This window comes from Triturus cristatus, chromosome 6, assembly GCF_964204655.1.
Source record: "Triturus cristatus chromosome 6, aTriCri1.1, whole genome shotgun sequence".
NCBI classification, from domain to species: domain Eukaryota; kingdom Metazoa; phylum Chordata; class Amphibia; order Caudata; family Salamandridae; genus Triturus; species Triturus cristatus.
The window spans coordinates 1772553743-1772579705 of record NC_140589.1 but is presented as its reverse complement, the minus strand read 5'-3'; the positions used below and the strand labels follow the sequence as shown (position 1 = coordinate 1772579705).

The 25963-nt window shown below is 42.7% G+C and overlaps 1 protein-coding gene across 1 annotated transcript in view; it reads right to left on the bottom strand.

Annotated features, from left to right (window-relative positions):
* The window catches only part of ELP3 (elongator acetyltransferase complex subunit 3), a 797912-nt gene that overhangs the window by 748408 nt on the left and 23541 nt on the right, over nt 1-25963 (bottom strand). Inside the window, exon 3 of the mRNA XM_085613064.1 lies at nt 22488-22626. Coding sequence (XP_085469190.1) covers nt 22488-22626 — 139 coding nt within the window. The remainder of the gene's footprint in view (nt 1-22487; nt 22627-25963) is intronic.

The window sequence follows — 25963 nt, the reverse complement described above, 5'->3', positions numbered from 1 at the left end:
GCCTCCTCTAATAAAGACAGGCTTTGCTGTCATCAAGGCATGCAGTGCGTCTCTTCTCCTTCAGGAACTGCACATTGCTCTGCCTTTCATCTTCTCATAGTATAGTGCATTAGGTTCTAGATTACATTTTAATGACATTTTAACAATGCCAGAAATTTTTATTTTATTCTCGTTACTTGTCCCATCTCTCATTGCTGTTTTTATAATATTCTATGTAGTTGTTTTAGATGTACTTAGAAACAGATTGTTCCTGTAGTAATAAATACTTTCCACTTTAAAGTGTTCATTCTTCGAAGTACAGTGTATGTGATACTGTGAATAACGAAATAAGGTGCGTTGCTGTTTCCACGGTGCCCCTGATCCCTTTATGGGTTTGTTAGTAACCCAAAAGCAATACATCTATGCCAATTGCATATTGAATAGTGTTGTTCAGGGCTAAAATAAATTGTCTTTCACCTTAATCGCTGGTGCACTGAACCAAGCTCACCAGTGTCTCCCATGGGTGGGAAAGCACCCCTTGTAAAGTTAAGCCAAAGATGTAACTTACACAAAAACCCAATGGTGACCTGTTGTCAATCTTGAAAGGATGAAAGACTGAGTGGGCACCTCAGAATCTGAACTTATGATCAAGAGTTCAAACAGAATGGATATATTAGTCAAAAAAACTTAATATAATCATGATGACATAATAAAAAAGAAACTTAAAATATATATTTTACTCCAACTCAAAGAAAAGAAGGTTGAGAGGAAATCTGGTAGTCGTTTGATCTTTAGGTTTAGTGACAATTTGTTGATTTTTCAAATCCTGCTATAAATTTGTTTCATTAATTTCTACCTGTATGTGTTCTTGTCTTGCATGAGAATGTCTACGATTATACTTTTGTGAATCCCTGGTCTAGTTACATTAGCATTCATTTCCGTCTTTGCATACAAAAAATCTGTCCATTCATAACAATACACTGGGGTTGACTGTGCCCTGGGTAGCTACAGAAACAAAGATGCCCCTTGGAGTTATAAGCAGCATTTCAGAATGTTTAATCTGCTCAGAACACATGGAAGAAAAGCATGTGAAGGACGATATTTGAATTGGGTGACGAATTACCTGTATGTTTATGGGCACTATGTTATACATAGAGTTTGTCCAATGAAAAGGATATCAGACTTGTGAAAAGGAAACCTATCAAAAGAACCTCCTATAAAAATATATACCATCATGGCTAGAACGTGCTCACTGTTGTAAATGGAGGCATGAGATTGACGAATGGGTAAGCTATTAAGCTGTAGGGGACATTGTTAAAGGAAAACATTTTAAGGAGGGCTCTAGCAAGTCAGTTCCTAATGTTTGGTGATTGTTCTGATAAATACCCGTCTCCTTTGGTGAAAGACATTGGATTAGGAGGAAAGCCTCAGCTTGTTGGACAAGTACAAGAGGGAGGATATGTTCTACTGGATACATTTCTGACTTCTTAACCAGGATACTTAGACTCCAAACCTTGCATGCCCAGTTGGCCACATTGTTTCATCCTGAGCAATTCACTCTAGAACTCTGTGATCACCTTTGTAACAAAATTGGGAGCAGGTTGGGAATCTATTTAAACACGAATAGTAAGTACAACATAAAAAAGTTGCCCAGTCTACCCAACCTGTGATCGGAGTAGACCTAGTATAGAGAGTAAATCAAGGCTGGACTGGCCAGACCGGGCATCAGGCATTTCCCCGAGAGGCTGGAAGGGTGGGGGGCTGTTTTTGTTACTGGGGGTCGATTTTGTAGCAGTGTGGCAGTCCTAAAAGCACTGCAGTGTTCCTTGTATATCCAACAGTTTTCAGGCAACAATACAAGAGCCAAGATAACTCTGGTGATTAATGTGCCTTCTGGAGAGAGATCTTTTTGTCTAGTGGCAGATTTGACTCATTTAAGGTAGCGCAGAGGGTTAATATGCTTGCTGTAAAGAGCATGTACTATGCAGATCACAGAACAGTATTTTATGTGCATAGCTCAGTGCATTACTGCTTTTGTTACAGAGATCCTTTTCTTACTGTGCAGTTCATAAATTACAATCGTAATCTAGGTCAGAAAGTTATTTTTTTTCCATTCTTTCATTATCATAATTTTGCTACAAAGGGTTTGTTTGGGTAGAAATAAATTCTTATAAGTAAAGTCAACTCTAACCACTGTATTACGTTCTGAATCCTGAGTCTGTGCTTCCCCAGACAAAGCAATCTTAAAAAATGCCTACCAGAATGGACGAGATTTGAATTCTACACCTCGTAGTCCCCTTTGTCTTATGTAACATTTTCATTACACTGATTTATGCACATACAAGTCATTATCTCTGTATGTGTGTGTGATGTAAAATGCTCCGGCACCCTACACTGGTATGAGAGTTGCTATAAAACAAATGAAATACATGTGAGTCAGGGGCTATGGAGAGATTAGAGGAACTGCTGGAGGGCGATAGAGAGGAAATTATTGAACAGCCCCAATAAAGATTGCTGTATCATCGTGCACTATATGATCATCATTTACTACCAACAATGTGCATCAGCTGTCCAACTCATAAGCCTCAAACACCTAAACCACTGCATGCCCCAGTCACCACTCTGTTCTGTGTGTTAAAGATCACAAACATGAAAGATTCACCTAGTCCATGAATGAGTGTCCAAAGTGCAAGTGACCCTTATGCACACACGAGAATTAGGGAAGGAAAACGACAAAATAAGATAACACACAAGAAGAAACTTAGGGACTCCGGTCCATTTACATAAGATACAGGCACACACAACATCTGTAACAGTCTGATGTCCATCTACCAACACCCTTGACTTGTCTAGCACCTAACCCCAGATACAGCCCAATGTGACGCCTCTGCCCGGAATGAATGTGAACTAAAATACGTGGAATCAATTCCTGCTAAAGATAGGGCTCCGGACAATAACCTGTCAAATGGGAACTGCGAGTAGGACCCCTTCTGCATACATAGGCAAAGTAGCCACCTGACAGTGTGATTGGGTCCTAATAAAGTCTTTTAGAGCATAGACTGGGCACCAAGGTTGACCCCAGTGCCATGTGGTGTCCTTTCACCATCTGGTCAGACTTAGAGGAGGTGAGGCTAATAGTGCCAGACACCCCAAACACTTAAACATTGAGAAGTTGGATGCCACCGCTTCAGTCGGTCTTGGACTTTGCAACCAGCGCTCCTACTGTAAAGACCCCATAGAAAGTCAAACAGAAGGTTTCATTGAATAAAAGAGCATCATAATCAGACAAACAAGCAAAAGTAAGTCAACTGATGACTCTGCTAAGCTTGTACAAGGTAATGGGTGCATGGTTGTCCATAGAGCTCGATCCCATTCATTATTGTGCGCATGACAAGAGATGTATCACTGGATTTACTGCAATTGTTAGCTAATCAGATCCTAAATTGTACTATGTAAACTGTTTACAACTAAAATGCCAATAAACAGATTTCATAATAATTGGTGCATGGTTGTCTGGGTCACTCCCTCCAACCATCCCCCAACCCTTTAACATCTTCTGAATGTGAAATTTGCCTGAAAAATCGAGGGCCCCAGAGACTTTTCCATTGGCCGGCGTCACTGTTTATGCTAAACGGTGGCCAGCCATTGGAAAAGAGGTGTTGGTGACGTTTTAGTTCGGCTTTCTGAGCCGTCCCATTTGGACGGGCTCGTCTGCCTTCCTTCTGCCGTGAAAGCTTTCTTATCTTTATGGGGCCATGTGTTTTGAAATGCATCTACATACAAAGGATATCAACAAGTGCCAAGAGAGCCCGGTGGTTTTGTGAAGTTGAGGGAGGTATGACTTCAGTAGAGCAGATATTCAATAGTGCACAGGAGATTCATAATGGCCCCACATTGCCTCCCAAGGAACTGTCTGATGCACGTTACAGATTAATCGCACATCCATCACCTCCCACCAGCAACACATAGATAAATTGTACAATCATAGACTCCAGAAAGTTAGGCAAACAACTCCCCTAAACTGAGCACCGGCAGTGCTTTGATGGTGAGTATACAACTGTCAGCATTCTCTTAGTTAATGGGTTCAGGTTACAGTTTGTTCGTTTCTATCGAATGTTACGTTCCTTAACTGGACGCATCTCAGTATCAACAACCCGTGAATCATGATGGCTGATGTTTTTATCACCAGATTGGTGCATTTTCACTCTAACGCCTTCCCAATGATTTTTAGGTGTTATTTTTTCACTATTTGCTTACAACATGCCTTTCTTTTTTATTGTTTTGCAGCATTTATATAGCGCTTACTAGCCTTCTGTGGATTGCTTAGGCTCTTGTCTACATTGGTAGCATGCTATATCGTGTTTGGTGTCTGGTTAAAAAGATGTTGTCTTTGTTTTGATCCTGCGTGGGATTTGTTTCCAAGTCTGCATATCGTGCGTGATGCCCATCAAGTTGCGGTTTTCATGTTGTTGAACACATTGCCTAGCAGTGTGATGGACGAAGAAATGCGAGAGATAGGTGCAAAATTTGCGTGTCAGTCAGCTGACAGCTTTCAGCAGCTTTGCAGGCCCCTTTATGTTATTAATTATAATCATAGAACACTTCGCAGGTTACTGTATTGGGTTATCCATTCTGAGCTATTTTGTATTAACTTTATAGCCGTCAGGCATAGGTTGGAGGGAGAGATTTGCTGGAATTGCCTTTCTTTAATATCATCCCATATCTGATTGCTATTGTAAATTAATTTGGGGAAACCAATTTGTGCTGCCCACAGACCATAAGCCGCTTGTAGACTTGTTTTGCACTGCCAATGTGGTAGAGCAACTCCACGCATTTGCTAAATGGCAGTACCGAATGTAAGAATACAGTACAATTTGCAGTACATGCCAGGGGTATGGAATTTCACGGCAGACTGTCTTTCTCGGTTACCAGTAGTAGAGTGTGAGAATGATGATAAAGGTGATGATGAGGATGTTGCATTTATGTGTGCAGTGAGTGTGGTCAATTTTGGGGTGTTGCCTGAAGAAGAATGGCAAGTGGCAGCCTCTAAAGACGAAATGTTGTAAAATATGATTAAATGTGTTATAGACCGTTTACCCAGTGCAAGAGAGATGAAGGAGGATTTGGTTCCGTACTGGAGAAAAGCCAATGAGTTATCCATTGTTAATGGTGTTTTATTGAGGTGTAAACAGTTAGTGGTTCCGGGGGAAATTAGGTAGAAAGTTCTGTAAATGGCACATAAAGGTCATTTGGGGATGCATGCAATGAAACGCAGTGTAGAGAGGACTTTTGGTGGCCACGAATGGACCGAGCTGGTGAACATTGTGTGAGGGAATGTAGTGCATGTGTTTTGAGTGATAAATTACAGGTCACTGTACCGTCTCCCTTTCTTCCTGTTGTTGGTAATGGGGTACCTTGGCACAAGTTGGCGTTCAAAGTGTCTGGTCCTTTCGGGGTTTTAGGCACCCAAATACGCCTTGGTGTTGGTTGACTACATGTCTAAGTGGACTGAATTAAAATTAGTCACTAGTGTCAATTCTAGAACAATTATTAATTTCTTTCAGAACACGTTCATGAGAGCGGTTTTTCTGAGAGAACTGGAGACAAACAATGGTAATCAATTAATGTCCAGCGAAATTAGTAGTTTTTAGGTCTTGCGCCTAGTGTTGCAGTGCATTCCACTGCTCGCGCAGCGCAAGACATTTAGTAGGTGAAATATGGGGTTTTGAAAGCTGACCACACGCTCGTGCGTGTGGTTTTGCTTTTGCCGGCAGCCATTGGTTTTCGCGTGTTTTTTTTTTTTAAACGGCACGCAATTGGGTAAAGGCGGGCACATGTCCCACCTTTGCTCCGCCCATTCCCCTCCGTGTCTAGCACGCGCGTTCGCCTCGCTGCCGCTCTCCCTCGCCCCTGCTCCTCTGTGGGGCGCGTGCACCACTGGTTTCGTTTTCCGCCCCTGCTCAATGCTCGTCTCCGAACGTTCAAACTGCAAACAAAGGCTTTATGGAGTGATAATGCGCTCCAAGCCTTAATTAGACGAGCACGGCTATCTTATACGAGGCGGAGTACGTCGTCCTCTCAAAACAACAGGTAAGCGCGACCACATGTAAAAGTTTCATAACATTGATTGAGTGCGCTGCTTGCGGAGCGCTGGCTGGGCGCAGAGGGATGATTAACCAGGCAAAGCTGGAAGGCAGGGCGAGCGGAACGTAACTTCTATGAACCATAAAAAGAGTGCTGTATAAGTGCATCCATCTACGTCACATGGCCACATACACACCTCTCGAGGGCACCCTTCCTGCTGGAATAGTCGCGCGCATGCTGTTGCAAGCTGGCTTTTCAGCCAAGAGCTTTGAATCAACTTCTCTTGAAAAATGTGCCAATGATTGGGCGAATCACCAATGGGAGCGGAGGAGGATGTTAGCAGTCCAATACGCAAGCAAAACTGCCCCGAAGGTGTGGCTGTAATTGGTGCAACAGGTGTCGGTGCGAGCGGTGCACGGGCGCACTTAAATTCAGTGATTACGACCTTTTATTACACAATCAGGGGATGAGGGGAGAGCAGGGGAGATTTTTCTTGAAGTTATCTTGAAGTGCCCTGGCATCCTCGATGCACCGCTGGCTGACACTTGCATCTGTAACAAAGGTGACACTTTAAGCCTGTCCTGGACTTTTAGCCAGCAACATATTACATTTTGACTTCTAATCTCACTTTTCCTGTACTAGGTCAGGCCGTATGTTTCCAAAAATGCACAAGGCCTGTGGCCAACACAACAGAATTGGCTGAAGGTGCCACACGTGACAACCACAGATTTCCTCAAATTTCAAGTTCAGCATTCTGCATATCTAAACTTGCCATCACTTAGGCTGGGAGAGATGGAAATCTGCTCCCCAAACGGCCACATTGGTACGTTTTGGAAACTTTCTTGGAATGTGTGACCACGTGAAACAAATATTTTACACTTTGACAACATGATGAGGCCTATGCGGGCGGTTGATTCCACTCTGTAACTTGTGATTTGGATTCTACCCAATTCTGTGCGGTTTGTTTAGGAAGGGGGATGCACCGATCCTGATAACCCATATACTGTGGAGAGAGATACAAGTAATAAAATGTGTGTAGTGATCGTCCGGGGATAGGCACCATCCCAAACAACCTATGTACTGCAGAGAGTCCTATTCCCACAGGAGTGGCATGCCAGCACATTCACTCCCCAAGGCCCATCCCCAGCTCCACCTGTCCAGCTGAGGACAGCTGTTTGACTAGAATTGGCTTCCCTAAGGATGTGAACTGCAGATCACAGAACCTTAAATCAAAGTTCAGCCTAACTACTGCATAGCGCGACCAATGGCAGATCCTGTGGGAGCGATGGTGACGGGAGCCCAAACCTATGCCAAAGAGACTTATATCTCACTTATTAGACACTGCATACCTGGCCTCCTAAATCACCAGTGAGAGTCAGTGATATCAACCTTTAATATTTTCTGTACATGCAATAGGTCTCGCATTATTAAAGTTTCAGCTATTGGTGTTGCATTATTTAGCAATGCCAATAGCTCAATATTTAATGATGCGAGACCTATTGCATTGCAAATGCTTGTTCTGATGAGCTGGCATCATTCCACACAACCAACAGTTGGTAATGTTCGTAGCATTACGGGTGTGATGCAACATTTGTATGAAAGTGTTACTGAGATATGACATTCGGTGCTTCTTTTCATGATAGGGAAGAGTAAAATATCGGTGACAGGAGTAGTAGCAGTCAGTAGTTTTCGAGCAGGAGCTACTCCCTCTACAACCCATGTTATTGTAGCGATGATGACAAAAATCAAAGTGAGTCCAATAATGAACATACTCTTTCAATCACAAAGTTTTGCCGCAGTTGACTTCTTCTCCGCAGGCATGTTCATCTTGCCGTAGAACAACGAAACAGATGGTGCCTTAAGGTCCTGGGCAGACGTTGGTTTCTTCGCTGAGGTTGAGCCGAGTAAAAGAATACCCCCTTTTGTAACTCAGTCTTTCACTATCCAAGACAGTGGCTCACACAGTTTTTTTTTAGCACGAAGTGTCTCTCTTCTGGGGTCGCAGCTGATGTCGAGATGCATCAGGGATCGTGTGGTCCAGGAAGACTTCCTCAGGTCCTTCAGGTGACGTGGCTTGTCCTTTCTCTGTGTCCAGGATGTCGCGATGATCTGCCAACACAGCTGGGCTCACTAGGTCCTGCAACACCTTCCAACAATGGGTTGCGTGGACCCAGTTCTTCCGGTTGGTCACTCGAACCGCAGTCCTGGTAGCCAAGAGCACCTGCTCAGGGTCACGCAAACGAGGCTCCAAGGAGCTGGTCCGCTGAAAGGACTTCGTTAGGACAAAGTCCCCAGGCCGTAGAATATGGCCCTCACCCTGCAACCTGTCTAGAAGAGTCTCTTGAACCTGTTGATAAATAGAAGACAAACTGTCAGTCAACTGAGACAAATTGTCGTTCATCAATACATAGGGTACATCATGTATAGGGCGTGGCTTAGGAATCCCCCATATATTCATTGGCCTTCCAAAAACTACCTCATATGGTGTGAGGCCAGATCGTGTATGTGGTAATGGCAGTGCATCAGGCTATTTCAAAGATGTGGAAGCCTGTATTTTGGCCAATTTTAGTTTGAGGGTAGAATTGGAACGTTCCACTAGCCCTGCTGAATGTGGGTGAAAAGCAGCATGGAACTTCTGTTTAATTCCTAACCCTTTCATGAGGTAATCAACAACTTGCCCAATAAAATGGGGTCCGTTGTCACTCCACAATACTCAACAAATGCTGAATCTGGGGAAAAACTCCTTTAGGAGCACCTTTGCTGTAGTAAGAGCTGTATTATCTTTCGTAGCGTATGCCGCCACCCATTTACTGAAGGCACAAACCACTACCAAGACATACTTTAGGTTGTTACAACGCTCAAACTGTATGTAATCCATTTGCAGGACTTCAAAAAGTGCAGTAGGTATGGCAAACCCTCCTGCTGGAGTTCGTGTTCCCTTTCCAGGATTATATTGGAGACGGATCAGACAAGACTCGACTATCTTTTTAGCTGTGACGGCAATATCTGGATGATCCCAAACTTGCATAAGCTGCTTTGCCATTGAGGATGCTCCAACATGTGCCGGCCCATGTGCCATGTGAATCATAGGATGTAAATAGGCTGCGAGTAACTTCCATTTTGTCATTTCTTTATTCCTCCAACAGCCCTCATCATCCAATGTTCCCTCCTTAGACCATTGGTCTAATTCCTCAACAGAAGCAGATCGTTGCATATCCAGTACCTCTTGCCTGGTATCATGCCAACGCTCAGCCTGTGACTTAACTACATACATGGGTGTAGTACTTTGTTGCATTGCAGTCTCACGAGCTGTGTGATCCGTATCAGTCACTTTCTTGTGTGCGCTACACTTAACAATTGTCACTTTCTTAGGATATGTCAAGGCAGTAAGGAGATTGTGTACTAATTCCCCATGCACTATTTGTGTCCCATGTGAAGTAAGAAAGCCTCTTTACTTCTAGAGTTGCCCAAAATCATGAGCCACTCCAAAAGCATATCGGCTATCGGTGTAGATGTTAACAAGTAGATCTGTACTAAGCTCACATGCTCTTGTCAGTGCTATCAACTCGGCTGCTTGAGCTGACTTCTGTGGAATACTAGCTGTCTCAACTACTGTCTGAAGTGTTGTGATTGCATAGGCAGCAGATGTCGTGCCATCAGGCAACTTCAAGCAGGACCCATCAACCCACAGTTCCCCCATCAACACTAGAAAGGGGCGTATCTTGTAGGTCAACATGACCCTTTGTTTGTTCTTCAGTAAGGGATATACAATCATGCAACTCTTGTGACTGAGACTGAGTGGCAATAATATAGCAGGATTCAGAGTCGAGCATCTTTTCAGTGTGATATGAGGAGCCAAAAGTGTCAATTCATATCCTGTCAAGCGGGCACTAGTCAAATGTTGTGTTTTCGTTTGATTTAAAAGAGCATCAACTGAATGGGGTACGAGCACAAGCAATCTGTGCGACAAGACTATTCCCTCACTTTGACACATGGACACAGCTGTCGCCGCCACTGCTCGAAAACACCCAGGCAGCGCACGGGCGACTGGATCAAGGACAGCTGAGAAATATGCACAAGGACGCTGCTTATCACCGTGTGTCTGTGTTAAAACTGAGAGAGCACAACCGTCCCTCTTGTGTACATAGAGTGTGAAAGCCTTAGTGTAATCTGGAGTTCCTAATACTGGTGCAGAACAAAGAGCTTGACGCAACTGTTGGAAAGCATGCTGGCATTCAGTAGTCCATGGGAGGGGCATCGGAGTGTCTTTAGTCAAAAGGGCCAACAAGGGTTTAACAATGTGAGAAAAGCTAGGGATCCACTGCCTACAGAAAGAAGTAAGGCCAATCAGTGCACGAACATCCTTCTGAGTACGGGGCACAGGCTTGAATGCGATCTGGTGTAAGTGCACATCCCTCCTTAGACAAGGGGTGGCCTAAAAAGGTACAAAATTGCAATTTCTTCCGAGAGACTTTGATGATCATGAGAGGCAAGGAATGATAGCAATAACAGTTTTCCTTCTTCACACTGTTCAGGGGTATCGGCAGCCAACAAGATGTAATCGACATATTGAATAAGAGCCACCCCTTTTGGCACAGGGAAAGAATCAAGCTAACTTTACAATGCCTGGCTATAAATGCTAGGACTCTCTGTATACCCTTGTGGAGCTCTACAAATCTGAATGATCGATTATTCAAAGTGTAGCCGAACAAATAACGGCTGTCACGATGAATAGGTATCGAGAAGAATGCATTCTTCCAATCGATCACACTGAATGTAGTTGCAGAAGGAGGAACCATAGTAAGAAGTGTTGTGATGTCAGAGACTACCGGATATTGGGGCACTGCGATCTTGTTAACCTATCGCAAATCAATGATGAATCTATAAATTTTAGAATCCGTGTTTTTTTTCAAAATAGGAAGAATAGGGCTATTACAGGTATTGTAAGGGACTTCTTCTACAACCCCCACCTTAATCAAATCCTGAACAATGTGTATCAATGCTTCTTCGCCTTCCCGAGATATTTTATATTGGGGCACTGAAGGCAAAGAAACACCTTCTTTCACTTGAATATGTACTGGTGGGATAACCATTTGTCTCACATCGGTATCTGATGTAGCCCACAAGGTACTAGGTAACGATGCCAAAGCAGTATCCTCTTTAATAAGACAAGATCTCTCAACCATTGGATAGTTATTGTTTAAAATAGCACGCACACCCTCTGGGAAACAACGTATTGTAGCACGAAAATGTTTAAGCATATCGATACCCACAATGTTATCCGGAGTGTTAGGGGAAAGCAGAAATGGACATGTTGCAGTGAATTTATCAAGACTAAATGCAAGTGGCTGTGACAGTGGACTAAGTGTAGGTGTCCCATCGAAGCCTATCGATGTTATCATTAGGCCAGACAGGGGAGCCCTGGGAACCAATTGTTTAGACAGAGCACTACGAGTAGCTCCTGTATCAACCAGAAACTGATCAGTAGAACCCAAGACATTTGCATCGACATAGGGACCCCTCTGATCTACTGGGACCTCAACCGGTTCCTTACCCCATCCTAGGCATTCTTATGCATAATCAGAATCCTTAGGACCATCAGCCGAATAATCAGACATTTGCTATTGGTTTCGTCGATCAAAGGTATTAAAATAATTTGGATGGTGTTCAACTGCCTCAATTCTGGTACGATTATCCATGCCTCACCTATTTCCTGGGTTTCCTGGGCGGCTTCTCATACTTCCTCTACCCCGCTGATACTGCTGACCTTGCAAAAGGGGGCACGCAGCACGCCAATGTCCAATTTCTTTACAATAAGCACACTGATCAGAAGACAAAGTTGCTCGAGGGAAAGAGGGTACACCAGGGCGATACATCACATGTCCACCTCTACCACCATCTCTAAATGAGGGACCATAGACTTGAGCCAACATAACTTTCGTTTTTAGACCCTTAACCTTTTTATCCTCCTTGCCTTTTGCTTCCAATTCCGGTCACTCATAATACTGAGCCATAGTCAAAAGGGAGACTGTGGAAGATGTAGTCCATGAACTCTCGCTGGACCTTAGGCGACTGGCTATTTCTGGCAACATCTTAGCGACAAATTTGTTGACGAACAGATGCTTACCCATGTAATCTGTCAATGACTGCCCACTAAAATAATGGAATGTCTCTTCAAATCATGTAAAGAAATCAGAAACGGACTTATCCGCTTTCTGTTTATAAGATGCTAATGTAGTCCAATCTATTTTCTTAGGAGGTATAAGAGTTTTCAATTTAATCACAATAGCTTTGGGAAGATCTAATATCTCCTGTTGTGGTTTCTGTGCAGGCTCTCTAGCCACATCTATTTGCTCTAAATGCATCCGAGTATCACCATAGGCTACATTACCATCTACCTTCCAAATTGATCTCCACATATCAGGGGGCAAAAGAAGTTCAAAAAACATGTCAATATCTGGCAGAGTCATGGTACAGGAGCGAATACCTCTTTCCACTTCTTCATAAAAAGCGGCCGGGTTTTCCGTGGGTCGGGCAATGCAGCTTTAAGAGCCATAATGTCTGCTCTACTCCAAGGAGTGTAGACCCAATTATAAACAAAATATCCCTTTGCATCATCTGAATCTTTATCACCATTCGTTCCCGCTCCCTTTGGGGGAAAATACAGGAGGTGCTGTTTCACACATGGGTTTCATAGTAACTTCAATATCACTAGTATCTTTATCTGTCCCCATAGCTCCCTCTTGTCGCTCCGGGGTCTGAACTGTTTGTACAGTTGTAGTTTTACCAGCTGCTTTTTTCTCCTCTCGCAGATGGAACATCTCAGTGCGCAATTTAACCACTCGCCTAATTAGATCAGGCATCTGTGAAGGAAGAAAGGTGCCATCACTTAATTGTTTATAATTACAATTTATATCAAAGGGCTCTCAATCATCAGAATGGTTTCTAAAACTGAGTATTACTTCCCAAGTAAACGTCTCTACAAAATATAACCGCTCTAAATCTATCCACTGTTGAACCATTGCTATGAGTTCTGGGGTGGAGGCACTCCCACGAGCTGCTTTACGAGCAGCCAATCTAAGAGTGGCCTTGCATTCATTAGTCAAAGTAGAGCGAATCTTCCGCCCGTCCTGCTTGTCTTCATCTTTTTCTTCTAAAGACAAATGCTCTTAATCAGAACCTTCATTCTCAGTTACCTCTAAACGACGCTCCTTATCTTCTTTTTCTTATATTTCCTTCATCTCCTTATTTTTCAATTCCAATGCTTTTTTATATATTGTTTTTCGCTGTTCTTTTTCTGCTATAGCTTCTTCTTTCCTCACTCTCTCATACACTTCTTTCTCCCACATTCGTACACCAATCAAACATATCTTGTCGACTCTTTCGTTTAAACAGACACTGCTCAACATACTGAATCTTTTTAAAATCAAATGACCCATTTACTGGCCATCGTAGATCAGGATCCTTTTTCGTATATATTTGTTCCACAGTATACTATACATTATGGAAGAAATACCGTATTTAATATACATGTACCTATTAGGTGTCCCCTCTAGGGGAGCCTGCTGACTACTTTCTAAATCCATTTTGGTACCACCAAGACAGCAACACAACCTACGAAGCTAGGAGCAGGCATGCTACCAAACTGTAGTAAAATATTACTTATCCCAGATATATCAGAGTAGAGAAAAATCTCCACATTACCTGCCTTTATTTATTGTAATAAACAAACAAACAAATCCAGAATCTTGGCCAAGCAAACCCAAAATCAAGAGTGTCGCTTCAGCGACCTTACCAAACAAAAGTCTCCAACCTCCAGCTGCCAATCTCATGGTCGACCTAATGGTCACTGCAAAATTTGCGCCAAAGGAGATCTCAGTTGGGACCGGCCACCACCTGGAGGGTCAAATGGGGGAAAACCGGAAAAGCACTTCGGTCTGCAAAGACAAAAGGTCTCCTTGTGCAGGACGTCTCCTCAGTATGATTATATTCCTCTGTCAAGACCACTCTTTCGGATGGCCGCGTTTCCGAAGAGCCCCACGAGTCGGGCGCCAAACTGTGGAAATGTGCCTTTTCAGGGGCACACCGGTGCAGGGTTCACCCTTAAGTTTGTCCACGGGTCCTTAGACTAACAAAGAGATTGGCACTGAAGCTGGAATTCAAAATAACAAGTTTATTACTTGCTCATGAGTGGGACTACATCAATACAACACACTCAGGTGCTGTAGAAGGTAGCACATGGAATACAGAAACCATGGGCCTTTTATACACAGTTTGTTGCAGAGTAAGCATGTAGTTACAAATAGAAGGTACAGGCCTACACAGGAATAGCTATCGACTAACATGGGCAGATGGATATCACTTAGTCAGAAAAGTGGGAGGGGAAACAGAGCTGCTTACATCAGTAGGATATGATAGACAGTTACAATTACAAACAGATGCATTCTAGCAGCTACAGGCCTTTCTGACCTCATACATTGCTCTGGCTCAGTGCAGAAGAAGTTAACTAAAGTTGATGACTCAAGCAGAATAGCAAAGCAGGCAACAGTGAAGACGGCAGAATCACAAGGCTATCAAACTGGAGGCTGCAAACAAGATGGCTTCAGCTCATGCTAACAGCAATTATTTTCGATTTCCACAACTATTCCATATATGCATGTGCAGTACCCACCTGAAGCTTAACCCCACCCAAACAGACTTCCTGATTAGCACCCCCAAATTTCACCCAATACCAAGAAAGACATCCCCAAGAACACTAATACGGCATGGACCAAACTCTCTCAACCAAAGAAGGTGAAATCATTGCCCAGAGAGAGAAACTTCAGAAATGGTATTCAAGCTTTGTTAATCTTGCATCAAGATGGTGTCAGTGCCCTGATCCACAATGCCCCCCCCCCCCACTCAAAGGACAGCACACCTCAGCAGGGGCCTGAAGAAATAGGACTACATCACCCGCACCTTAATGGAACTTCACTGGCTCCTCTTCTCAGGCTCCACAATCCTCAAAACCAGCTGCATCATCTACAAAGCCATAGCGACGGATATCCCTGCTTATATGGCTGAAGGATATCCCTGTTTATTTGGCTGACAAGTGTGCCGTCTCTGGGGACTCTTGGAAGCCCTGCACCCAGGAAACCATTATACTGAAGAAGCAGTACAAATATCAAGAAAAGCCAATGGCAATAGACCTCTTTCTGAGCATCCAGTTTCTGGAATGACAGCCTTAGCTATTAGAACTTTTCCAACCCTTCTCTGATTTAGGAAACAGCTGAAGACACACCTTTATAAAGAACACAGCATCATGATGCAGTAACAGTCCATTTCACTCTTAGAAACCAACCACCCCTCAAATCAACATCATAAAACTTTATGTCAATCACAATGGATCATAAAAGTACAAAAAAAAACATAATAAAACCAACCAATCAGTATACATAAGTGCCATACAATTCGAAAGTCTCAAAAATGCAAACATTATAAGCTTGGGTCCATATAATTTCATACAAGACAATGCAGATGCCCCAATTCTACTGAACAAAAGGGCCTTTATGGTTTTTCAATGCCTATACTTAAGTTCTGTAAAACCAACATGTCATTGTACCTAATGACTTAGCAGACCACCCATCTGTAAGGAGCAGTGCACTACGGGACGGGATTTGATGCATGAGGAGCATCCTACTTACCCCCAGGTCAACTATATGCAGGCCTGTGCAGATTGTATTGTATTGTAATTGCATTTATATATCGCTGACTACCCCTGACGAGGCGTCAATGCGCTTTTTCGGCGAGTGCATGCTACGACGGATTCCATAAAGGATTAGTGTTGAATTAGTATAGTGAAATACGAAAGTAATTTGAGTGGTGGAACGGTTAGTCAGTTATTTGGATTCAGAAGGATAGCGGAGGGATAGAAGAGAGAAAAAGGTTTGCATTTATATAGCGCTTGTTACCCCTGATGCGGTGTTGAATCGCTTTTTTCGGCGAATAGCGTCGCTACTCCGGAATCCTTAAGGATTAGTGGTGAATTAGTATAGTGAAATACGAAAGTAATTTGAGTGGTGGATATTAATCAGTTATTTGGATTGAGAAGGATAATGGAAGGATAGACGAGGGGAAAAGGTTTGTATTTATACAGCACTGGTTACCCCAGATAGGGTGTTGAAGCGCTTTTTGGCGAGTAGCACACTACTCCGGAACCCATTAAAGGATTAGTGTTGAATTAGTATAGTGAAATATGAAAGTAATTACGCCCTCTTGTGTTTTGGTTGAAGTGCTGGCTGAATGAGAAACTAACTACTAACCATCTGATATTACGAGAATGTATGTCCCTTGATAACGCAACCTGAATCCCCTGGATAAATTATATTAAAAGCAGCTTTGAAGGGGTAGGGCGTGCTGATTTATTTTTTAAGCCTGAAACTATTGTGAAGAAAGATGTGGAATCAATCAGGGAAGCCTTTTTAGCCCAAAGAAAATTGGATAGGGACGAACAGGAGTTGCAGATGTTAAGTGTTTGTAAGTTTTTAATGCTTAAAACAACTCCATTCACGGAGCCTTATCTTTTGGGATCCCTATCTACACATGAGAGGTTTTTACTTACTAGGTTTCGGATGAACCTCTTTCACCTCCTGTTAGCAAGGCTGAAGGGATGCAGTAGAGGACATGTGCTAGCACTCTGTGGCTGCGACGGTCAGTCTCCACAGGTTTTGCTGCATTTTATGTTTATATGTAACTTTTATGTAGTCCCTCAAAGGCACTTTTTGGTTCCAATTTTAAAGAAGATGGATTTTAATCAGGCTCGCCCCTCCCTTTTGTACTTGCAGTTGTTGAAAGAGGACTGTTTACCTTTCATTGTGGGATATTTTAAATCCATTGTGAAAACCAGGGCTGGTTTGGATGTTTAGCCAATGTATGTATCATTAGGATTTTATTAAGATGTGAAGGCTCAGACTACATTATATGGTTAAATCCTCAAAGGAGTGATGATTTTTATGGCACATTGCACTTTGTGATTATAGATTAAATTGGAAGGGTGTGTAATTTATTTCATTTTTAACTTGTATTTTAATGGACTTATGGTTTTTATGCAATTGCATGTTTGCAACTTTTATGGTTCTCCTCTGTGAAACAGAATAAAGTTTATTTTGATTTGAGTGGTGGATATGTTAGTCAGTTATTTGGATTGAGAAGGGTAGCAGAGGGACAGAAGTTTGCATATATATATGTATATATAGCACTTGTTACCCATGATGGGGTGTTGATGCACTTTTTTGGCGAGTAGCATGCTACTCCAGAACCCATAAAGGATTAGTGGTGAATTAGTACAGTGAAATATGAAAGTAATTTGAGTGGTGGATATTAGTCAGTTATTTGGATTAAGAAGGATAGCGGAGGGATAGAAGAGGAAGAAAGGTTTGCATTTATATAGTATTTGCTACCCCTAATGAGGTGTTGAAGCGCTTTTTTTCGGCGAGTAGCACGCTACTCTGGAACCCATAAAGGATTAGTGGTGAATTAGTATAGTGAAATATGAAATTTGAGAAGTGGACATGTTAGTCTGTTATTTTGATTGAAAAGGATACTTTAGGCGGTGATCCCAGTTCATCAGGCCAGGAGGCAAGCGGGTCAATGTTTCCAATCGCCACACGTGAGTATTTCCGTTTTGGAAGCAATAAATTTGAGATGGCTCCAAGTCATCCATTGATCCACAGCTCTGAGACAACTGAAAATTGGCGAGTTTCCAATGTCTTTGGGGCATTCCAGTTGAAGGAGTATTTGAGTGTCATCTGCATAGTTATAGCACGCGAGTTGAAATTGATTGATCAGTACCGGTAATGACTTCATGTAGATGTTGAAAAGCACGGGTGAGATGATAGAGCCTTGAGGGACCCCAGCTTTTGTGGAGTATGGTTTGGACGAGATAAGTGGGGTATGGATGACATTAGTTCTGTTTCGAAGGTAGGACGTGATCCAGTCTGAAGCAGTCACCTCTATGCCAGCTTCGTAGAGTCTTTGTATCAAAGTGTTATGTCAACCATGTCAAAGGCAGCCGAGAGGTCCAAGAGGAGTAGCGCAGCAACGCTGTTGCGGTTAACTGTGTTCTTCAGGTCATCCCAGATGGCAAGGAGGGCAGATTGTGTGCCTCTTCCAGGACGGAATCCTGTTTGGAAGTCTGAAAGAATGGCATGGTCTTCAATGAATTATGACATCTGGGCGAATGCTGCTCTTTCAATCAGTTTGCCCAGGAAAGATCCATTTGTAATGGGTCTGTAGTTGTCAGGATTCAGCGGGTCCAAGTTTGTTTTCTTCAGTTAAGGATGTATGTATGACTTTTTGAGTTCTTCTGGAAATATTCCGGTAGTTAAGGAATCGTTGACAATTGTTCTTACTGGAGTGGCAGCAGAGGTCGTTAGAAGAATTGTCTTCAAAGTTTGCGGTGGACACAGGTCAGAAGGGCTGCCGGCATGCCTGCTTGCTTTGACCATGTTCATTAATTAGTTGTGTAAAATGTGTTGGGAGGAACGGAGGGGCTGAGTTAGAGTATTCTTGGATTGTTGTTTTGTAAAAGGGTTAATGCTGGTGCTTTGTCTCTGTTTTAAGTACGAGTCCAAAGTGTCTGCTTTGTCCGTGTAATGATTTGCCAGTTTGTCTGTGAAATCTTGAGTAATGGGATAAGTTCCTTCCAGGCAATTTGGTTTGCGAAATTCATTGAGTATTTTATAGAATTCTTTATTCGCACATTTAGCATTTTGAATTCTGTCTGAATAGTACCTTTTTTTTGCTTTTTTGATAGCAGACTAGTATAATCTGTTAATTTTCTATAGGTGAAGTATGTCTTGATTTCTTTTGATCTGTTGTGTTGTTTTGAGTGGTATCAGGATATCAAAAGCTTCCTGTAGCCACTCATATAGTTTTTGAACAGAATGTATTGTTTCCAGATCTGTACTGGATGTTAGTGTGTTTCTAAGTGTTCCAAATTTAGTGTGTTCCACGGTCGATAGGGGGATGCACGTAAGGTGGTTTTAGATGAGTTGCTCAGTGTTGTTTTATGTTGGAAAGCAAGCAAACGGTGGTCTGACCATGTGACCTTAGTTATAGTTTGAAAGGTAACTAGTTCGGTATTAGCATAAATGACATCTAGGATATGTCCAGCGATGTGTGTGGGTTTGTGGACAATCTAATGCAGGTTCAGTGTTTGTAGGCCAGTGATTATTGTTCTTGGATGGGTCACATTGGGTTTGTCAAACCAAATGTTGAGGTCACCCAGAACGCATAGGTTGGAGTGTGTTTTTATCAGGTTTGAGACCATGTCTAGAAGCGAGTCTGGGAATGTCACCTTGCTAGGTGGAGGTCTGTAAAGGAGCAGGAAGTTACAGGAGGAAGACGGTGTAGGATTGCATCTTGTGAGAAGAACCTCACAATTCTTTATGGAGATGTTGTCAACTTTAGTGATATGTAATGTTTGCCTGAACACAACAGCTAGGCCACCTCCTTTTTTGCCTATACGATTTTGGGTGATCGTTTGATAGCCTAGAGGGAGGACTTCATGCAGGACTGGAGCCAAATCATCTCCCAACCATGATTCATTTATGAATAGTATGTCTGGTTTGTCATCGGTGAGAAGGTCGCAGATTTGATGTTTGTGTTTTAGACAGCGATCGAGCATTTATTAGAGGACAGTTTAGAGAATGTGCTTTGGTGACAGTGAGACTTTGTTTTTGTAGAAGAGTGATCAGTATTGTGTGGGTTAGTAGCAAGTGTGTTTTTAGTGCTGGCATTGTCTGTATTAGGATAGCATTTGTGTAGCTGTTCTGGAATGTGTTCCTCATCCAACAGGCTAAGAAGGCATTTTGATGGGTCTGCGTGCGTAGGTGGTGGAGACGGTGTTTGAGTGAGTTGGTGTGCTGTGTTGTTTTTGTGGTGTATTCTTGTTGTGCAGTAGACATGGAGAAGCAAAGTTGTGATGTGTGGCACGTAGCTTATATTGTTTGCGTTTGTTTAGGGCAGAAGGTGTATGAGTCAGTGGTGGTGGTGCAGCATGTGGGTCATTTAGTAAGCTTCTAAATTGTCCAATGGATGAGAGGCGGTTGGAAGAGAGTTGCTGTGCTATAGTCACAAAATACAATCATACACCCACCTTTCAAACTACACAAATGAACAAACTCCAATCCCAAGCTTTCTCTCTTCCACCACACCTGGTGCTGTATATACACCAGGTGTGGTGGAAGAGAGAAAGCTTGGCATTGGAGTTTGTTCATTTGTGTAGTTTGAAAGGTGGGTGTATGATTGTATTTTGTGACTCTAAGTATTATGAGGTGTTGTGCTTGAGAGATTTTGTTGTGCTGATGTGTGTGATATGTTTTGTTTTTGAGGAGTAGTGAAAAGAGGTGCTGATGTATTTGTTTTATCAGATGGATTGGTTTGTATACTATTGTTTGTGAGTGGAATTTGTTAGGTAAAGGGGGTGGTGATGTGTTTGTGATTAGAGTGTATGTTGTGTGTAGTAGGGGATGAAGTAGATTGAAGACTGTTTTAGACTTGTTTGCTGCAAGAGTTAAAATGTGTGGGGCTGTGGCATGTACGTGTTGTGTTGTTGTGTTATTGTGGTAGAAGGAAGAGGAGGGTGTTGGTTGGACAAACGATGGAAGGCTGAGTATGGGCTTGTTAATGATAAAAGGGGGGTCTGTGTGCGTCTGGAAGGGTTATAGTTAAGTATGGTATGGATTTTGGTTGTGTTAGTCAGGAGTGCATTGGTTAGGGGTATAGGATAGAGTTGAGTGGACCACTAAGCAACAAGGTGCAATTTTTCATTTGGACTCTTCATTAATCATATTACAAAGTGACAATTACATTGGGTTAAAACACAGCTATAAAAAGCTAAAAGGCAGTGCTAAAAATACAGTCACAAAATCATGGGCGAGTACAAGAAGTTAAATTGCATGATAATCGGTCTACAGGGAGGTTGGGGCGGTGTTAAATACAAAGGTGAGAAGGGCTCATCCAAGCCTTCCCAAATAAATATCATCATGTAAGGTCCTATTCACTTGCTCGGATACACTTTGAATGCCAGGCCTAGGCAGTCGTAAGGAATCTCGCAACAGCGAATACCACCAACCTAGAATTGTCAGTCCTTATAATCCATAATGCCTCCTGGTGCCTCTTAGTGACCAGATGTCTGCACATCGGCAGTATCCATTTTTTCCTCTGGAGACAATAAGCAGATAAAATAATAAAATAGGGGGCATGGTCTCCGATTGCGCCTTGCACACTCATCATCCACATATTGTACATTAACCCACTTAGTACAGAAGGCTCTGGTGGGGAGAGACTGATACTTGAAATGTAAATAAAATTTCCTAGCCATAGGGGCCGGGATTTCATCAATTGTCTTTTCTAACACAGGGAGCAATTTGAAGTTGGCGAATTCTGTAGTTAGGATGCCTCTTCTTCTGCGAATGGTTTCTACAGATATATACTCCCAGTAAAGCCGATTTAATGTTCCCAATTTTTAGATGGAATTAGATTCCTCCTGCTTTGCCTAAAGTTTCTCCAACCACAGCTTCCTTAGTGTAATTCTAACATGCGTTAGACATGGTATTGTATGGGCACCAGGTAAGGCCAAAAGATCCCTTAGGGTTCCCTATAAACTCCCAATGCAGTCGAAGTCCAGAGTCTATGCAGATAAAACGAAGGCCTATACTGAGCTTTCTAGGAGATTTTTCTAAGTGCCATATCAAGTTTTAAAGGTGACAGGGTTGAGCTCTTTGGAAACCACAGACTCACTGTGTCTTTGACCCTGAACAGCTCACTTTTGGCTAAATTCACACTATATAAATATAACACACTATACATATAGGAACATCAACCGCAATATTGTTTGGGAATCAGAAGACAATATGAATATTACAATGAATTTTTCACGAGTCGATACAGACATCTAAGACTTACTACTCTTCTATTACTAATCATGAATCACTGGGTCTGATCAACATAAAAATCGTCTCCCAAGCCAACAGACTTTACACATTTTGTGCAGATAAATAAAGATCAAAAGCAGTTGCAATTCAATAGGTTCAATAATCAACTTCTTGAATTCCAAAATGTGCCACAAAAGCAGTGAAAAGTGCAGATCTGTGTATGGCAATTAAAACAGGTTACACAAAGTAAGGAAATACAAAAACGAAAATAAAAAAATAAATGCAAGATGGGAATGGAACACCTACTCATCCATCAAAGTTGAAAAGTCATGGTCATATAAAACGTAGTAAACATATATCATGCACATGTTCTAGGCCAACTCACCATTATCACAAATCATTAGCGTACGGCTGATTTTCTTTACATCGTCCACTAAATGAAAGTGGCCATCTCACTCATAAAGCAGATGTCAAGATCGGACACCAAAGTTTCTTCACATGACTTACCCCACTGGCGGTTCTAATGGGTTTGGCCTTCAACTTCGGTACAAGGACTTTCCGGTGCTGAGCAGGCACTGCAGCAATGATATCCACCAGTCGAGGCTGAGACGAAAGTCCATACTTGGCAGAGGTCTTGGTTTTCAATCTAAAATTAAAAGCACTCATTACTCTTACACCACCTATGCACACCATGAAATTATTTTGCTTAGTATGAACATAAAAAAACAATGTTACTGTTACACTGCCAGTGACATTCCACAGACATCTGATATTATAGTTCACGTAGACTGAAAATATTTAATAACTACAGATCAGTCCCTCATTAGGATGTATATTTCTTTGAGGTAGTATTTATGAATGTAAATGTGGTGTTATTTATAAAGCACTTGATATTAGCATTTAGGGACTTTGGAAATGCTCCCAATTTTGGCACCCGATGGAATTGAAGCACCATGAGATAATTTGAAATACCCATTATCAGACAGTGTGGCCAAGTCTTTTGGTGCCAAAGTCAATACCCTAGCCACTAAACATCATCACCATACAAGAGATTCCAGGCTTGCGGGTGTGGCGAATCCAACTTCGTCAGTTCTACAGAATTTGACACCAGACGTATTAAGATGTGGTGGCAGGAAGCAGTCACAATTTGCACAGTAACGTTTTGCGATCACTAGTTTATTTTGTAAACTGACCTATGTATGAATAGGTTAGTTCACAAAACAAGGAATCGAAGTGACTCCCAATCTGAGCTACCTCATTTATATTCATAAGGTAAGTCGGAAATTGCTGCTCACTCCGACTTATGGCAATCACAGGTGTGATCCTCTGCTAGGGTCAGCAGACCACCATGTCTGTGAGTACCTATAAATAAAGTAAAACTTTTTTTTTTCAAACGTAGCCATGTTTCCACTGGGATTGCATTAAAAAAACTATTTTACTTTTTTAGAAATGTTTGTTTGAGACTGTAGCAAATAAGGTTATTAGATGTGTGGGATTTGAGTCCGGCCCAAGTAATCGGTCCACAACTGTCTCCTAAATGGGATCCAAGTAATCCATTGTAGCACGTGACTGTCGTGGTAGCAAAGTAGAGCAGTCCAAGGCCTTTTCAGGGGAGGTATTATGGGTTAGTAATCTCCTTTCGCTGGCACGCAACACCACTCAATATATGATTGTCCCCTCAATGCTTTTGCTTTGGAAAATTACTTATTAAACCCACTACTAAATAGTTTGCATTAATTTACAGATGTGTACATTGGTTAGATGACAATACCTTTAGTGACAACCTTCCATCACATTTGACGCCTGGTGGATCAAGAACCCCATAGCCACACTACCTATACCAGATGCAACATCGTAATATACGAGGGTTAACATTATACATAAGGCAGACCTATATGCATTGACAAGGGAAACAAATAAATAAAACAGTAAGAACAACATTAAGCATGTGCTAGAGGCTTTCGTTCACAATTATCAGACTACACAATGCAACAATAGAACCAATCACAAGGGACCTCTATGCTCCTGAGTTATAAACAGAAGCTCCAGCTCTGGAGTACTTTAACTCCAATATTAAACTCTCATGGGTCTTTTTGAAACCCCTTGAAACTTGGGGTAAGTTTTATAACCACTTTAGGGAGGTGCTGTTGCACCTCCCGCAGTCCCCCACAAAATGTTGCAAAACTGTTGGTGGTGCCACTGCCCCTCCTTGGCCATCAAAAGAAGAGAGAGGTATGCAAATAAGCCCGCTCTAAACACTATGGGGGAGCTCCAGGCCAGAAATCCATGCATATCTTATGTGCAGCTTTGCGCCACATTATAGTTTTTGGGAGGGTCCACAAACTTTGCCTTTTGTTCTGGTCCTGTGAGGGAGAGCCCCAACGCTCCTGCGGATCCCCAGGCTCCCTAAACTTGGCAGGGGCCAGCCTCGGGTAAATATTGCTCCCACCTTCTCTGTTCCTAGCAGATAGGAGCAGAAGTAAGCATTCTTCCCGCCATTTGGCAAATGAGCAGGATAGGTGTAAAGCAGAGGCCCTGTGATTCTCTGTGCCTCGGAAACCGGGTCCCAGGTCCCCACAGTTCCTGTGCTGGTTTTCTTTCATTGACCCGGGGAGAGAGGGCCCATGGGGGAAATGAGCTGTTTAAGGACGGGGCCCCACACACACCTACTTCCACGAATAAATTAATTACCTATAGATGTGCCAGCCCACAGACCTTCACCCATCTCAGGTGTAGAACTTGAATGAGCGCCAGGTACTCATTTCTTTTTATGGGCATGATAAAATGGGCAAATCCTTAAAGGTGCTGAACTGTGGCTCTGTTGGGTCGATTAATATCTTTAGCTAGTTTTATTTCTGGTGGCGAGCTCCAGTTCCTTCTCCTACCTCGCAGTCAAGACCCGGAACACCCTTCCCCTCCACCTCAGGCAATCCGCGTCACTGACCCAATTCAAGAAGGACTTCAAGACCTGGCTCTTCGATTGATCCTCCACATCCAGAAGGGTCAGCAGCACCCCCCCCAAGCGCCTCGAGACCCTGACGGGTGAGTAGTCGCGCTTTACAAATCCCTGATTGATTGGTTGAGAAGCATTTTCACTTTGCAGGGAGCTGGTTTTATTGCAGAACCGTTTACATTGCGGATTTTACACGGCGATGCAATCACAACGCGGTCATTACAACGACCGCGTTGTTACAACACAGTGCCATTACTACGTAAGTCGTTACAACGACTTGCGCTAGATGGCTCTCTAGACTAAGGAATAGTATGATTTACTATTCCAACACCTTCCCTAGTGTTGCACACCCTGAAGTTGGAATAGTAAATCATACTATTCCTAAGTCCAACTCGCCATCTAGCGCAAGTCGTTGTAACGACTTGTGTTGTTATGACACTGCGTTGTGAATGCATCGCAGTGTAAAATCCGTGATGTAAAGTGTTATATTCGCTGTATTGGCTCCCTGTGCCAGTCTTTTCCTCTCCTGGCTCTTGATGTTCCTCTCCTGCTGGTGGGTGCCTCTTGCACATACCTTCTGCTACCAACTAGCAGAGCACATTCATGCTAACGCCCTCAAACTCCATAGCCTCCTAGCTGTCTTGTAAAGCACTTTGGGTAGCAGGGGAGTGCAGATCTTTCCTCAACCGGTTCTCAGGGGACATACGTTGGCCCACACCACTGGCGCTGAAGAGAACCATCTAGTTTTGGAGGTCATCTGTAGGCAAACGTTTTAGTAGGGCATCAGATGGCTTTTCATCCCAGTCGTCCATTACTCTGTAATGTCGCCATCCAGGTCCATGATCTTGCTCCCCAGTCTCTACCTTGTGCAGGGGTTTATAAGTGTAAGTGGACAGTTCTAGATGCCAGCACCCCAGCCAATCCTAAAATACCACTTCATCCATCCACCCCTCTACCAAGGCTCTATTTTGACAGGTCAGATTTGCAGTTTAAAATTGCCACATGCATGTTACCTTTGTGCATCTACCAG